The sequence below is a fragment of the Myxocyprinus asiaticus genome, chromosome 4 (genome assembly GCF_019703515.2).
Source record: "Myxocyprinus asiaticus isolate MX2 ecotype Aquarium Trade chromosome 4, UBuf_Myxa_2, whole genome shotgun sequence".
Taxonomy (NCBI): Eukaryota; Metazoa; Chordata; class Actinopteri; order Cypriniformes; family Catostomidae; genus Myxocyprinus; species Myxocyprinus asiaticus.
Window position 1 is genome coordinate 29405532 of NC_059347.1, and position 17768 is coordinate 29423299.

At 40.6% G+C, this 17768-nt stretch overlaps 1 protein-coding gene across 2 annotated transcripts in view; it reads left to right on the plus strand.

The window, feature by feature from the left end:
- The first annotated feature begins 315 nt into the window (after positions 1-315).
- The window catches only part of LOC127439983 (atrial natriuretic peptide receptor 3-like), a 32258-nt gene continuing 14805 nt past the window's right edge, over positions 316-17768 (plus strand). For both annotated transcript variants that reach the window (XM_051696313.1, XM_051696314.1), the window contains exons 1-3: positions 316-1286; positions 9677-9799; positions 11467-11642. In XM_051696313.1, the coding sequence (XP_051552273.1) occupies positions 617-1286; positions 9677-9799; positions 11467-11642 (969 nt within the window). In that variant the 5' untranslated portion in view covers positions 316-616. The remainder of the gene's footprint in view (positions 1287-9676; positions 9800-11466; positions 11643-17768) is intronic.

A 17768-nucleotide genomic window follows, 5' to 3' on the forward strand; every position in this document is an offset into this window, starting at 1 on the left:
ATAAGTGAATGGACAAGCAGCTCCACAAATGGTTAGATCTTAATTACAGATTCACTGTTCTCACGTAATTACTCGTAAGCACTAAACACTGTTATGTAAAGTCAGACCAGTTAGAACAATATCTAAATAGTCGAGATAACTTTTGAACACGTTTTTGTTTGATTCGATCATTCCAGACTGAACTTGTAGGCTGTAATGTATACCGACACTGTAGCTTTAAAAAGGGGGCGGGCTGCGCAGAGATGACGCATGAATAGTAAAGAAGGGATGCTTCAAAATTCCTCTTAGACCGCAGTGTGTGTGGTGAGTGACCAGCCGCACACTTCACACATCTTAACGAGTCATTACACAGGGAACCGGAGAGTTTAGACAGAGACTCAGAGAAGACTTCAAACAGGGGGAAGAGGGGCTTTGGAGAGACTTGCAGGAGCACACACGACACAACTCAGTCATTAAAAGAAATTGTGGGATTCTGACATACTAAGTGAAATTAAGGATACGACTTAATTTATATGACCATTTAACTTGGGAGAGAAAAAATAACTTTAAAAAAGCTTAGGACAGAGTGCAAAAGATCAACAGTTACTGCGTTCATTGATTTAAGAACATTTTAAACATGTCATGTTTCATGTCACTCTGCCTGTGCATTTGGGGAGCACTCATGATGCCTGGCAGCACAAGTGCACTGAATGAGAACATCGACGTGCTGGTTCTGTTGCCTCTCAATAACACATACCTGTTTTCATACCCGAGAGTTTTTCCATCCATTGAGTACGCGAAAGAAACCCTTGGCAAAGAAGATGAGTTTGCGGGATTGACGTTCACTGTGCGCTATGAGAACTCGGCGTGCGGGATGGATGCTCTGTACGCGCTGGTGGACATGCAGAGAGACGAGCGTCCCGACCTGGTCCTCGGTCCGGTGTGCGAGTACGCGGCCGCGTCGGTGGCGAGAGTGGCATCGCACTGGAACATCCCAGTAATCTCAGCAGGTGCTTTGGCCACCGGCTTCAGCAATAAAAACAGCGAGTACTCGCATCTCACGCGGATCGCTCCAACTTACCTGAAAATGGCGGAGACGTTTCAGGCGATGTTCGTACATTTCGGCTGGAGAACGGCACATTTGATTTACGATGATGATAAAGAGGAGAGAAACTGTTACTTTACATCGGAGGGTGTTTATACAGTCCTAGAAGAGAACCACATCGCTACAGATTTCGCTGTGTTCAACTCTCACGAAGAGAGGGTAGACGCCGACGAGATCGTACAGTCCGTCTATGGGCGTGAAGGTACACTAATTTACTAATTTGTTGTGATTTAAGAGATGCGTCTTCTTACAGTACACAAACTGCAGGGAACAATCTGAGGTTAGATGATGGCTTGCACAAGTGTAATTGATGGCATTTCATTGCTGAGTCTAAGCTTTTCGTTCACTAGTATAGATCTTTTAACAATTTAACAAAATAAAATAAATAAATAAATAATTAGTAGTAATTCACATTTATAAGCTACGAAATATATCAGGTTGCATGTTTCCAAATAAAGTCACAATAACAAGAAAACTCATGAGAATGTTTTACCATTGCAAATTAATGATGTCTAAAGAACACGGGTGAAGGCCTGATATTCAATGCAGAATTATCTTTTAAGCATTAACTTTACAAAATCAGGTTCATTTTATTTGGACAAAACACAAGCAGCTCCTGTGTTTCCTGTGTCATTACAAACTCTTCAAACACGCTGGTGTTTTGAAAAAACAAACAAACATGGTTTGTTCTATGAAACAGTCAAACTTCAATGTATTGTAGAGAATATTTGCTTTTAAAAAAAATTCTGAAAATTTATTGTCAGATTTTTTGTTCTGCTTTCTGTAGTAAGTTGTGACCCACTTTGCTTGTTCACAGGTCAAGAGGATGGATTTGCAAAGGAAATCTCTTGTCTTATGATATCTAGTCAGTTTAGTATATTTGAGAAGATGGAAGGCCTCTCCAAATCAAATTTTGTGTCTCTGGAAATGGTGTTTGACACCAAATGATTAAAGATGAAAGGGAACACCTATGTACCCTACTGGAGAACATGCTGCCAGGAAAGGTGTAACAGAGAAGAGCAATAGTGAAAATATATGGAATGAAAATTTTTCCTAACTCCTGTCCAAATCAGCTTGGGCTGCACTACAGTAGACATTGCAACTGGTTTTTAAAGATAGGCAAGAGGTCAGTGACACTCCATTAGAAAGCATGTGGAAAAAATGATCAGAATTTTGACAGGCGGTCAACACTGAGCAACACAAGAGCTGTTGGAATTTTGGGGAGCAGTTGTAGGCTTTAGCACTTCTCTAGACATCCTCGAGCACATTTCATGTGCTGTGTGCCTGGCTGAATCTCAGTCAATAGGTGAGGATACACCCAGCATAGAGCTCACTGCTACTCTTGGTGTTGGACACATTATGGTGCTAAAAGATATGCCTGCTATCAAAACTATTAACTGTATGCAGTTTTAGTTCAAACATCATATCCGTCTACCCCAAATGCTGTTTTACAGCAAGTCTGACTGACCTCTTTACCTATCCTGTTTCATAAACTGCGCATTTCTCACATTCTTACAAAGGATTTTGTCGATTTTCGAAAATATACAGATATTCCTCAATACAGAGGCCCTGAACAAGGCCTAGCCCCCTGTATCACTTTCCTAAGTCAGTTCCGTGCATTGAAATTAACATCTTAGGTTTCTTGAGCTAAAGCAGGGGTCCCCAAACTATGGCCCACGGGCCGAATACGGCCTTCTGAAATGTTTTGACCGGCCCGCAGAACCATGTCATGTTTTGACCTTCCCGCACTGGAATCGCGAGACTGCTTTGGTAGCTTTTCATGCATGTAAGACTGACTATAGTGTGAGCCAATTGCATTTAAATGCTGGCTGTTAAGAAGCATATCATTGGTTTCACCCACTGAACGAATACACCTCTTCACTGAAGTTCGAGTCGGTCATTTGAGTCTGAACGAGATGAGACATGTTGTTAATGAACAAACTGAATGTACTGGTACACTTGTTCACTAAAATGCATGAATCAGTCATCTCGTTCATAAACAAGAGGAGGAGGCAAGTCGTTCGTTCAATTCAGGAACCTCGTTCAACAAGAAAATGGGCCAGATGAATTATGAATACAGTGAAGTTTATTGAAACTCATAATTATTTTTAAAGCTAGCACTGTTGTCTTTTTTGGTATAGCTTGTAAAAAGAGACTTTATAATAAGTCTCAGCAGTTGCATAATGTGATAGACATGCTTTGTTGTCATTTGTGGGGAAATGCTTATGATTCTTAAACACTCTGGAGTGCTGAAGTCACTTAGTAGAATTGTTGATACACATATTTTAATGAATTATAATCTGACTCTTTCCAATTGTGAATAACTAACTGTACAATTTACTTGTTCAAAGCGTAAACGATGGTCATTTGGCGCCATCTACAAATGCAAAAGCGTAATTTGCAGAAATGTCATTAAACTAATCTGAACGAATCTTTATGGTGAACAGATTCAAAAGACTTGAGTCAATGAAATGAATCAAAATCACCACCACTACTGGATAGAGTACCTATGAGGCACGGACTGGCCATTGTGAGAGCTGGGACTTTTCCCGGTGGGCCGGCCACGAAATGGGGCAGCAAGGGCCGCCGCATTATGCAGAACGCGCCACAAAACGGCGCTGCCATATGCGGAAGGGGGCAGCGATATGCAGAAAAGGACAGCAACACCAACTCCCCAACTCAACAACTTTTGGGCCAGTTTCGATGTAAAATCCCAGGCCGAATTTTCTTCCCAGTCCACCCCTGGTACCTATAACAAGTTTTTTGAGCCAATGGATGGATCCACTGATGTAAGATAAAGTAGGTTAAAATGTAATATTTCACACAGATTTTAAGTTTTTCTCATTAGCCTACAATAGAAAACATAATGAAAGTTCTGTTGAAATGACTGGACCCTTTTTTCCCCCTCTTCATGTCTTGACATGCAAACATCAGTGAACAGAGATAACATGTATGCAATGACAAAGTAGGCCTATCCTAAAGCAAGTTGCTAAGAAATGTATACATACTATAAAGTTGCCAATATTAAAGTTCTCTGAATGGATTGTAATTGCAAAATTAATCCATGTAACAAAACCAGAAGAATAATCTCTGTGACAAAAATACTGTAGTCTCACTCCAGCCCCCCTTAAAAACATAACAGAGTGACCTGGCCCTGGCAGCAAAAGGTTTAGGTACCCCTGAGCTAAAGCAGATTGCATGAACTCTGGTCATTTAAGGAATGTTCCACCAATTCTGAAAATGTCTGTATAGCAGACTGAAAAAGGGTCAGAGGTTAATGCTGTCTTTAGGCTGTTTTGACACTAAGAGTGTTAGGGTTACAGCTCTCAAGGCTTTTTGAGATGTTTTATTTTTTCTGTGGAACACAAAAGTGAGTCATTTTTGAAGAATCTTTATACAGCTTTTGCCATACAATAACAGTTTGATTGCTGTCAAGTTAAAAAAAGGACAAAAAAGAAGGACCACAAGTGTCATAAAAGTAAATCAATCGACTTCCGAGTATTCTGAAGGCATTCAGTTGGTTAGTGTGAGGAACAGACCAAAATGTAAATCATTATTCATTGATAATCTTGGCCTCCCCCGAAGTTTACATCAAAGTCCCTTTCAATGCAAGTCAGTGCATTTGGCTGCCATTTTTGGAACGCTCTCGGGCAGGCTGTGGGCAGCTATATTTCTATGTGAACAATCAGCATACAAGTACTGCTCCTATCTATTTGAATGGGGAAAGGCTGAAATTTCCAAAACGGCTGGTCAAGATTATGATCAAAGAACATATCTCAAATCGGCAGTAAAATCTGACAACACTGGTATCTTAAATTGTGCTTCTTTACTTAAGATTCCGCCAAAAAAAAAAAAAAAAAAATGATATTCTCCCGGTTGTCAAGCTGATGCGCAATTGCGTTCTCGAGTTGATTGACAGGCAATGTCTGTATCTAAAAGGCTCTTTTACCCATAAAACACCACTTCCTTTTCTACATCCATTGGCTGTAACACAGTGGCACACTGGCTAAAAGACAAGAGGCTGTTCTTTTTGAATGGATGTCAATGGAGGAGATGTTTCAGTACACTGAATAAACTGCTTTTGTGTGGAAACAGCTCATCACTTAATGAACTGACTGCTTGTCTGCTAATCTTCAACATGTTTTTCATTAAATAATCCCTTTGAAGTGAACTTTATATGCTTACTATGAAAAAAAATCCAGTTTTATAAGAGAATACACAGACAAATTTGCAACAGGTAGGATTCATTTCACGGCTCTTACCATTCATTTGTACGGTATTTGCAAATGGTGATTTGCTGTTGTAAACTTGTTTGACCATTATGCTTTCTTCAATGGTAGAACTGCAGAGGTTATCTCCTCATTTATAAGACAATCTCTGGCATTGTGTAACTACACATGTGAGAGCTAATGACATAGTCTTTCATGAAAATTTTAACAATCTTATATTTGTGAAATGTGAAAAGTAGACCAGCATTCGAACTAAATGAAACATTGCTGAAATTTCATATTCTTTGTTTATTTTGAAAACACCACAGTGACGTGAAAAAAATTATAGACACCAGATGAAAAAATGTGTAATTTACCATGGCAAGCCTTCGACCCATAGCATGTCTGTGTATTGTTAGAACACAGCCATAGAGCAACATCGGGTCCTTGTACAACACTTTGTTATGTGAGGACCTGGTGGTGTGTTTATTCAGTGCAATTGCTGTCCTTATAAACAGTATTCCATTTTTCTACCCAAATTTGTCTGCTTTTAGGAAAGGAATATTACGTAAAAATAACATTCTTGAAAGCATTTACATATTGGGACAGGTGACCAGATAGTTGGCTGTGGCACTATGGTCATAAAAGTTTGTGTTTATATTACCATAAATTATAGACATAGCCACTGTATAAATTAGCATATATTTTGAATGCTAAATGGTGCAGCCTGTTCCATGAGGTAGATTGCTGGCATTAGAATTAGTATTCCAGGCATGTAGGCACCTCATTGTTTTGTTTTCAGGGGCTTGTGAAAGGTGGTGGAAGTACTGTAATAGCGAGTATTGATACAGTACAGAGGGTGAAGTTGCAGATGTATCTGGGTATCTTGGGTAAGTTTATTTGCATGTCATTTAAATTTCAAAAAATGCATATCACTACAACATTCAATAGTTTTCCATTTGGACTTCCAAGGGGTTACAATTCCAATAGCATGTAACCTGCAAGGACAACGCAATAGAAAGAATGTGTTAAGATGCCTTAAAAGAGTAGTTCATCCAAAAATGAAAATTCTCTCATCATTTACTCACCCTTACGCCATCCCAGATGTGAATGACTTTCTTTCAACTGCTGAACTCAAATTAAGATTTTTAGAAGTATTTCTCAGCTCTTTTGGTCCATACAATAGGTGTGGGTGAGAAACAGATCTATATTTAAATTCTTTTTTACTATAAATTCTTCTCCCTGCTCAGTCAATCTCCACTTCACGTTCACATTCTTCTTCTTGTGTTATTGGTGATTCACATTCTTCATGCATATCACCCCCTACTGGGCTGAGAGAAGAATTTCTTGCAAAAAATGACTTAATTGATCTGTTTCTCACACACAACTATCATATCACTTCTGAAGATATGGATTAAACAACTGGAGTCTTATGGATTACTTTTATGCTCCCTTTATGTGCTTTTTGGAGCATAAAACTTTTGCATCCCATTCACTTGAATTGTATGGAACAACAGAGCTGAAATATTCGTCTAAAAATCATAATTTATGTTCTTCGGAAGAAAGAAAGTCATACATATCTGGGATGGCATGAGGGCGAGTAAATGATGAGAGAAACTTCATTCTTAGGTGAACTTCCTTTAATTCACTGCTGAATAGCGGCACAAGAAACACGGTATGTAAAGAACATCATTAATGGAACCAAACATCATGAAAATCATTCCAGTATATGTATATATCTACATCTCATTGGTTTCATGAGAGACAGTGGAGTGGCTATGTTTTATGCTTCATATTAACTACAAAAGTAGAGATTATAGGTTGAGCAAGTTTAGATGGTGCAAGTCCATGTAAACCCTTTATAAATTCAAACTGTGGCTGAGCCAACCAGCACAAGCCTTCATGAAAGAATTTTCCATTAGTTTTAGCAGATCAGACAGAGAAACTGCGTAATACATGAAATTGTTTATAAATAATGATTGTTTGCATTTTATCCAGTATACACAATTTTGCCCGTGATGTGCATAAACTCTCACATTCACATTATTTTGATTGCAGATGGTGACGTCAAGAGAATGGTCACATCCCCTCTCTTTCTGTCTTGACTTTATCTGATAGTAAATTTGTGTATTGTACTTTTGTTTCACATCTTTTACATCCATGCTAAACATATTTAAGCATCTGTTTGTCACATCTCCACACTGAGACTAAATGTCAGAAGATAACGCACTTAAATGAAGATGGCGTACAGTGTTGCAGTGTTTTGACAGTGAATGATGTGAGCACAAAACCAAAAACTGGCTCATTACAAGCCTGCAGAGTGGTCCTCGGGGACACACACGAGTGAATTTACTAAGCCAGAGATATATCATTATAGCCCTGCTTGTTTTGCATTCTGTGCCATACTGCCAAAGCTGGACAGGAAGTCAAGAAGACACTAAACCCTTATACTCAGTAGAGATATAGCACGAGTTTGCACAGAGATATTATTTCCATGTGCACGTTCACACTATGCTTTTACATAGACCTCCAGGTACCTTAAATGCGGCGCAACCCACGCTGTAAGTGTGCCATGTGTTACCCCTTCGCATTCCTCAGCTCATTTGTAACTAGTGTCAGTGGGAAAATCCAGATTTTTGAAATATTGCTGGCTGGAGCCGTACCCCATGGAATCGCTGGAGAGTCAACACAGGGCCTGTAGTGTGCTGTGCGCTCTGTAATTAAAGGCTGCTATAGTGCAGGAATACTGAGGTGAAGTTTGTCCCACTCAGCTGAGGATATTTCAAGCAGTGCATTACACTGACTGGGCTGTGGGGAAAGTTCCAATCTTCTGAATCTTCCTATTTATGGGACACTTTTCGACAAAAAAAAAAAAAAAACTTCTGTTTGCTTGTTTGTTTATTTATTTTTGACCTCCTTGCTCCATGGGAAAATATTTTGTACCTCAGACTGTTTCTGTTCGACTGGGTCAAAGAGAAGTTATTCTATGGTACTTGTGTGCTTGTGCTTACATAATTGAATAAATGCCAGATTCGGTGTCTCATGTTCTTGTAAAGCTGGCCAATGGAATAAAGTTCAGAATTGAACAGCATAAAAGAACAGCGCTGAGCACTTTCTCAGAATTGAGATGATAATACCTTACAGTTTATGTTTGATTCACAGCCTGTAAAACACTTATGGGTGTTTCTCAATGCTACGAATGTAAAGAATAGACTTTCATTCTTAGGAAGACCAATCTTGCTAAGCTACCTTGGAAGAATGAACTTGGAAGGACAGGAGGATGTAGAACGCATCTATTGCGATGTGCTGTGATCTTCCTGTTGTGCAGTTGTCCATCCCAGCACATTTGTAGCCAGTGAGAGAATTACTGCCATTATCACACACCAGTGACAGCATTATTATCATCACACCAGTGAGGTTTGCAGGACTAGTGACACATTGAAAGAAAAAAGAGTGTCTGTTAACACTCATTTCCTCCAAGCATTTTTTACTTTATTAAAATGATGCCCAGCAAAACAACAAATGTTAATGGTGTATGATGACTCTCATGAGCCACCAGACTTTCGCAAGATTATAGCGGGAAACTCTGGAGGGAAAATACAACAATAAATGTCCTTCGTCTGCCACCATAGTGCCGCTATGACTTCTGGGATATCAAATGGGTTCTAGCCCCATCCGTCACCATCCGATGCATCCTTGATATTCAGCCTGATCAAGAACACAGGGTAATTTTATGGATTCTCAGTACTTGCATTCTTGAGTATTGGAATTGAACTTCGGCAGTGGATGATGAAGTTGAACAAGTCCATGAGAACGTAAAAACACATAAGACCACACATTGAGAAACAGCCTTATGAGAACACAGTGCATTATTGTTTGTGTCATAAAGCTAGTTTTGCCATTCTAAATGCGAACAAGTTGTAGTCGGTGTTATTCTAATGTTTCCTGCACACGACTCTAGGACGCAGTGGACCCTTATCACATTTCAGGATTTGTAAACTACTGTAGAGGTACATGGAAAGACATAGAAATGTATTTTTTCTGTTCCCATTTGCTACTCCAGCAAAAAAAATTAAATAAAAAAATAAATAAAATAAAATAGGGAGAGCTGGATCAGTCAATCAGAAAGGAGAAAGATGCCAAATGCATTGTCACTCCCTTAGCAGCTGTATTTAAAACCCCATTGCAGCAGTGGTGACTTTTTATTTTTATGTATTATTTAATGCCAAGTGTAGTGTTATAAATGTACATTAAATAGTGTAAGAATTAAGAATGTAAAATTATGTAATTAAGACAGATATGCCATCACAGACTGTGACAAGGGTCCATTAAGTGTTGGGTTTTAAATGACAAGCCACTCTGTTCCTTCTCGTTTCTTTTGCAGTGGTTATCATTTGCGCTAAGGAGGACACGGTACGAGAGATCATGCTGGCTGCTCATCGACGCAAATTAACCAGCGACAGCCACATCTTCTTCAACATCGAGCTCTTCAACTCATCTTCTTACGGTAAATTGCAGTGCTATCTACACTGTGAACTGAAAGAGAGACCCAGCTCTTCTGCTTGATAGAGATTACATTGAAAAGATGCAGTCTCTGAAACATTTGGCCCAACACAATAGTGCCTGGATAATGTCAGGATGTTCCACCGATGTTTCAGTGCATATCTGAAAACCTCATTGTTGCAGCAGAAGTAATGCAGATATTTCAGCCATTTTCATTGAGGTTTTATCAGCAGACACAGGCCAAACTTGCTTGTATAATGTTAGAGTCCTTATCTTGAGAAAAGTACTTTCCTATAACAAATCATGGGGTACTGTATGTTCCAGTTGCATAAAAAAAAAAAAAGGAATAGTTCACCCAAAAATAGGACTTGGTGATATATCGAATATTCACGATATAATCTCAGTGTTTTTGCTGATGGCATGAAATTAAGCAATATTGTGAATATCGCAATGATTTTTAACTTAAGTTTAAGTGTCATAAAGAGCATATTAGTAAACTAATTTCACTATCCTTCAGGGCTGCACAATTAATAAAAAAAAGCATCAATATGGCGATATGGTCATAGGTGATTATAAAACGGCAAAAGGCTGCGATTAAAGACAGGAAAACATGGTCTGTGTGTCATAAACTGGTGATGCACTGATCTATGCACATGTGGGGCTCATGGGCTTGTGTTTTTAGTGCTTTTATAGCAGTTCACATGCATTGTGAAAGAAAAGTACTGCATGTTCAAGCATTTGCGCATGTTCCAACATTAATAACCACAACAATTAATTATACAAATCTACAAAGGCGGCACAGTATAACACAAAATGAGGAGAGACCAGCGTTTCACCAGATGCAGAACATTGTAAACTACACTCACTGCACTTTCAGTGTCAAAATAAAACTGTTTTAGTAAAGTAGATGAAGATAAATAATGCTTTTTATTAAGCTATTTTTATTAATAGATTTGTATTTAATGCCTTTAAAATATTGTGTCTACTGGCTACAGTGGCTGTTTGGATGAAATGATATTTCCTCTGATTTACAATAGAAATAACTTTTAAGCCATTTCAGAGCAAATAAATAATATATAGTCAATAGGCTTGAAAAATAAAGAGATATACATTTTATAGCCGTATTGCCCAGCCCTACCCAAAAATAAAAATTCTGTCATCATTTACTCACCATCATGTCATCGATCCAAATCTGTATGTTTTCTTTGTTCTGTGGAACACAAAAGGAGAACATTTGCAGAATGTTCAAGCTGTTTTTCTCTACATCTAAAATAAATGGTGATCAGTGGCTGTTCAGCTCTAAAAAGGAAAGAAAATTACATTAAAAGTAGTCTGCATGACTTGTGCGCTGTATATTCCACGTCTTCTGAAGCCACATTATAGCCACATTATAGTATGGAATATAGTGCACAAGTCATATTGACTACTATTTTTTTTACTTTCATGGTCCTTGTTGGAGCTTGACAGTACTGGTCACCATCCACTTCCACTGAATGAAAACAGCAACTGAGACATTCTGCTTTACATCTTTTGTGAATCACAGAAGAAAGAAAGACATACAATATGAGGGTGAGTAAATGATGACATACTTTTTGGGTGAATTATTCTTTTAAATGACAAAAAACATGAACTGGGTTGTTTTATTACAATAAAAACAACATTATTTTACAGGGGATGGGTCCTGGAAGAGAGGAGACAAATATGACAACGAGGCCAAGGCTGCCTACAGCTTTCTCAACACTGTAACATTACTTAGGTCTACCAAGTCAGAGTTTGAGGAGTTCTCGATGGAAATGAAAAAGTCACTACAGCAATTGGACATCCCTGTTTGCGAAGACTGCAGTGCTGTACGTGAGTCTTTGAAACAAAATGACTGAAAATAACAAAATCTGTCAATCAAATGCAACAAAAAACAACTCCAGTGCCTGCAATTCCATCCATTTTTGTGGCGTGCAATATATACAGAGCAGCTAATTCATTTAATCACCCAGTTTAAAGTCAGAATACTCTTTAAGTGCTTTTGAATGGGGTGACTTGGCTATCCATACAGCTCCCACATGAATACTTGTGGAGGCACCATATTTTGGTCTGGCTTTTTGTCTTCAGCATGTCAGCTTTCTTTGAAAAGCCATCAGAACTTTTCTAGGGAAGGCAGCGGGAGCTGTCTTTCTGAAACAAACAGTTGTGGACGAATCGAAGTGCCAAGGTTAATAACCTCAGTGGGGGCCCTGCCACTTTTGACTAGCTCAATTGCTGTAACAACAGGGGCCAAAAAATATGCTTGAGCTGGACCATTGTGGGGGACCATCACCATATAGAATGAAGAGTATTCAGACAAAGCCCATTCTCATTGCAAATACGAATGTCAAGAAGTTATACAAGTACACTTCTGAGAGAAGCTTACCTGACAGGAATACAGGCTGATGTGATATTTCACAAACTTGGCCTTTTCCTTGTACTCTTGCTGCTGCTTGTCGTATCTGCTCAGTTTTCATGCTGAATTAATGAGCTGTATGAAAAATGCTCACTTTATTCATTAAGCAAGGTGATAAATTTTTTGCAACTGGTGTACTGTGAGTGGTGTTCTTATGAGAATCCGCACAGACTTTAGCAATTCATACTCACTGCCAGGAAATGCAGCCATACTCATTTGCAAAGAGCTCCCCATATGTGTAAAAGAAATGACAGCTGGAGAAATGACAGTTTCCACTGTTATATACTTGAATATCAAGTTTAGAATCAAGCTACAAAGTAAGTAGATCTTTAAGGGATTTATGCAATATGAACAATTTAAAACTTCTCTGTTTTAGATCCAAAGGCACCTTAACTCCTTAGCTACTTTAAAACATTACAGATTGTCTGAAAAAATGCAAGGTATTTTTATGCACTGATGACCAGTAGGTGGGTGTGTTGGATTACCACACATTCATTATGCACAAATTTTATGGTTTAATGTAACAGCAAAAGTGATTTCTCCAAAGTTTCTCACATAAGTAGAAAGCCCTTGCAAAATACTGTCAAAAGAGAGTTTTGAAATGATCCTTGATACAAGCAACATTCTTTAACATGAATAGCTTTCCTCAAAGGCGTACAGAAATAGTTGAGAAATATCATATGTTCAAAAGAAGCACACCCTAAATCGGGTCAGACTGACATGTTCTTTTATCTTAGTTGTTATCTGTTGCCCCTTAGGTTTATCTCTTACTTATTTTTCTCATACTTCGTCTCACCCTTTGATGTGCGTTACTGCAGGTGATCAAGTTTCAGCATAACCAAAACTGCTGATGCAAAAATAATCTCAAGAAATTCTATTCAGAAAGATTAAGCATTTCTAAAATACCTATCTGTTCATGTGTGTATAATCCAATCACATCTTCTTAAATCATGTGATTTAGCAATTTATGGTCAAGTTTCATCTAGTGAGGTTTTAACGCTTTGCAACTGGCTCCAATGTGTGTATTCCTTTGTCTGGACATGGAAAGAAGTATGGTCAGTAAAGCGACTAGAGCGCATTCATTGGGGAATATCAAACTCAATACACTAGACTGCATATGAATGTAAGGCCACCCATGATTGCTTCTTTCCTTATCAACAACCCTTATCTAGAACAAGACATGCAGTCAAGTGCTTTGCCATTAAGGACCATTAAGGAGACCTAAACCACCTCACAGGATCTGAACACACTGTGACTCATTGGCTGAAATGATACAAACAAAGGAAGTCACAGACTTATTACAGACAGTTTGTTCTGATTCAGTCATCTCTATTTGATCAACAATGAAGGTTGTCCATTGTGTTCAGAACAGACAGGACTGGGGGACACCCGATGGGGACCATGGCAATTCTCTCATGAGAATCTTTGATTTGTTATCCCATTGCTCTACTGAATATCTTTTAATTATATTTAAGCAGGGTTTAGAGAATGTTTGTTCACAGTGTAAAGTTTAGAAAGAGAGCGTAACATCTTACAGTAAATGTTCTGTTCTGGTTTTTCTATCATTGCAGCATTCCTGCTAGTGACAGTGAGACTGTGTGCGTAATTCTTCACCAGGGTGAGGAAACTGACATGTGGTTGCTCATTTTAGTGCCAGAGCCTGAAGTTAATCAGCCCAAATAAACAGAAACAGGCTTATTGGTTAAAACAGTGAGTCCAGTAAGCCCTGAGGATGAGTTACATTCGCACTAATGATGCAGGTTTAATCTCCACAGTCGGGCTGATTTTGAATTAGTGCCAGTGTATGCAGTTCTCTTCGAGTTCTCTCTCCCCTCATCTCTATGAAGGGATATACTGTAACAGACAAAATAAAATATATCATAAAATAATAAAATATATTAAAATATAAAATAAAATGCAACCCCAGTTCCAAAAAAGTTGGGATTGTATGCAAAAGGCCAATAAAAACAAAAGGAGTGATTTGTAAATGTACTTTAACTTGTAGTCAAACAAAAACAATATAAAGACAAAAGTACTTCATGTTTTACCTAATCAACAGCATTGCTTTTTGAAGAACATTTCTTTTCTGAAATTGATGCCTGCAACACATTCAACAAAAAAGTTGAGACGGGCAATTTAGGACCAATAACAATCTGACGAGTTGAAATAACAAGGTGATGTGAAACAGGTGATGTTAAACAGGTGAGGCAATTTTGTTATAGTATACAGTATAAGGAGCCTCCAAAAAAAGCCTAGTCCTTCAAGAGCAAGGATGGGTCAAGGCTCGCCAATTTTGCCAACAGATGTGTCAGCAAATTCGAGAACAATGTTCCTGTGGAAATGGGGGCATAGCCGAGTGAAGTTCTGTGGAGGGCAAGGCCGGGAGAGGAAGAGCGGTAAGGATTGACACCTGTGGGAAATTATTTCTAACAGCTGTTTTGTGTTGCAGTGAGAGCTAGAGAGGGATATAAGGGCAGTCCAGACTGCCGGAGGGGAGAGAGAGCAACGCACAAAGCAGTATCGTCTGCATGTTGAATGTTCCGCTGAAAAGCATTGTTTTGTCTGTGTTACGCTAAAAAGTGTTGTCAATAAAAGACTCACGTGGACTGTTTACCTGGTTCCTGCTTAAGCAAAGGATTTATCACAGTGGTGCCGAAACCCGGGATTAGGAGGAAGAAATGCTATCATGGACACCTAGCTGCTGGCCGAAGTAATCAAGACCCTTGCCCAGCATCCCCCAAGCCCAACATCAGGCTCTGTTTGAGCTGCACGTGGAACAGGAGCAGCGGTTCCAGACGCTCTTCCAGGCTCAAGCAGAGGACCGGCAGGTGCTACGGAGCTTGGTACACCATGAGGGGTCTTCAGCCGTGACCCCGGAGCCACCTTTGACCGTGCCTCCCATCACGTTCGTGAAGATGGAACCTCAGGACGACCTGGACGCCCTTCATCGAGCTCTTCGAGCAGACGGCTGGAGCATGGAACTGGCCCAGCAACCAGTGGGTGGCCCGTCTACTGCCGCTGTTGTCCGGGGAAGCCCAACTCATGGCCTAAAATCTCCCTGCATCCAACCTCCTGGTGTACGAAGACCTCAAGAAAGCCATCCTGCAATGGGTCGGCCGAAGCCAAGAGCAGCATCGCCAACATTTCTGCACAGTGTTCTGCAACACTGGTGACTCCGCCAGCCACCCGAAAAGCGGCATTGCACCCCGTTCTGTTGATCGAGGTCCCATTCAAAAGAATTGGTATGGACCTCGTCGGGCCACTGGAATGGACGGCATGCGGGCATCACTTTGTGTTGGTTCTGGTGGGACACGATATCCGGAAGCAGTGCCTCTGCGCAACATCTCAGCACGAAGTGTTGCGGAGGCACTTTTCAGAATTATCTCTCGAGTGGGGACTCTGAAAGAAATCCACACTGATCAGGGCACTACGTTCATGTCACGCACACTATGCGAACTGTATGAATTATTGGGGATTAAATTGATTCGTACCAATGTTTACAATCCCAAATGGATGGCGTGGTCGAACGATTTAATCAAACCCTAAAAGAACATGATTCGGAAGTTTGTGCATGATGACGCTCGGAATAGGGACTTGAGCCCCTATTATTTGCATTTCGAGAGGTCCCACAAGTCTCCACGGGGTTTTCCCCATTCTAATTAGTGTATGAGCGCAGACTGAGCGGTGTGCTCGAAGTCCTACAGGAAAATTTGGAGGAGGAACCTGCAAACAGTAAAAACGAAATTCAATACATTCTTGATCTGAGAGCAAATCTCCATACTCTGGGCAAATAACACAGAAGAATTTGCTCCGTGCTCAAGAACGTCAAAGCCGGCTGTATAATAGGGGCACTCAACTATAGGAATTTACACCATATTACACTGTATTGCTCCCAATATTACTCGCCAAGTGGCAAGAGACCTTTGAGGTCACACGGCGAGTTGGGGGAAATCGATTATGAGGTGAAATGAATGGATAGAGGCAGAGCACGTCAGATTTACCACCTCAATCTCCTAAAACCATGGAGAGAGGTGGTTCCCGTGACTTTGGATGGTGGTGGTTCCAGAGAGGGAGGAGCTCGGACCAGAGTTGACCTTAAAAGCCAACGATCAAGCCACCCCAGTTACTTGTGGAAACCACCTCTCACCGTCCCAAGTCATGGAGGTTGCCAGGTTGCAAAGAGAGTTCTTCGACGTGTTCTCGCCTCTCCCTGGGCATACGAATCTCATAGAGCACATAGAGCATATTGAAACGACCCCAGGGATAGTGGTACACAGTTGTTCCCTACCGATTACCTGAACACAAAACAATAAGTGGTATGGGAAGAATTGAAGGCCATGCTAGATATAGGGGTAATAGAAGAATCCCACAGTGAATGGGCCAGCTCATTGGTTCTGGTTCCTAAGAGTGACGGCTCAGTCTGTTTCTGTGTGGATAATAGAAAAGTCAATGCGGTGTCTAAATTTGATGCGTACCCAATGCCTAGGATTGATGAACTGCTCGATTGGTTAGGCGCGGCTCGCTTTTATTCAACACTAGATTTGACAAAGGGATATTGGCAGATCCCCTTAACTCCCATGTCCCACGAAAAAATAGTGTTTTCCACACCGTTCGGATTACACCAATTCGTAACACTTCCATTCTGTTTGTTCAGGGCCCCAGCTATGTTTCAACAACTCATGGACAGAATCCACAGACTGCACGCTGCTTACGCCACTGCCACATTTGGATGACATCATTATTTACAGTAATGATTGGCAACGGCACCTGCAGCATCTGAGGGCTGTCCTGAGGCCGTTGAGATGGGCGGGACTCATGGCAAACACAAAGAAGTGCACAATTGGGTAAGCAGAAGTATGGTATCTGGGCTTCCTCTTGGGTCATGGGCAGGTGTGGCCCCAAATTGATAAGACCGCAGCGATTGCAGCCTGCCTGAGACCTAAGACCAAAAAGGAGGTGAGGCAGTTCCTGGGGCTGGCTGGCTATTATCGTAGGTTTGTGCCTAACTATTCGACCATCACCAACCCACTGACTGATCTTACTAAAAAGGGGGCCCCAGATCCGGTCCAGTGGACGGAGCCGTGTCAGCAGGCGTTTATGCAGGTGCAAGCTGCACTCTGTGGCGGGCTGTTATTACACTCTCCTGACTTCTCTCTCCCTTTTATCTTGCAGATGGACAAGTCGGACAGGGGGTTGGGAGCGGTACTTTTCCAGATGTTGGAGGGGGAGAAGTGCCCTGTGATGTACATTAGTCGAAAGCTCTTGCTGAGGGAGACTAGGTACAGCATGATAGAGAAGGAGTGTTTGGCCAACAAGTGGGCAGTCCTCACCCTCCGGTACTATCCGTTGGGGCGTGCTTTTACCGTCTGTTCAGACCATGCTCCAATGGCTCCATCACATGAAGGATACCAATGCGCAGATCACCCGTTGGTATATGGCACTCCAGCCTTTTAAGTTTGAAGTGGTCCACAGTCGTGGATTTCCTCTTCAGAAATTGACACCTATGGGAAATTATCTGGGCAGTCCAGACCACCAGTGG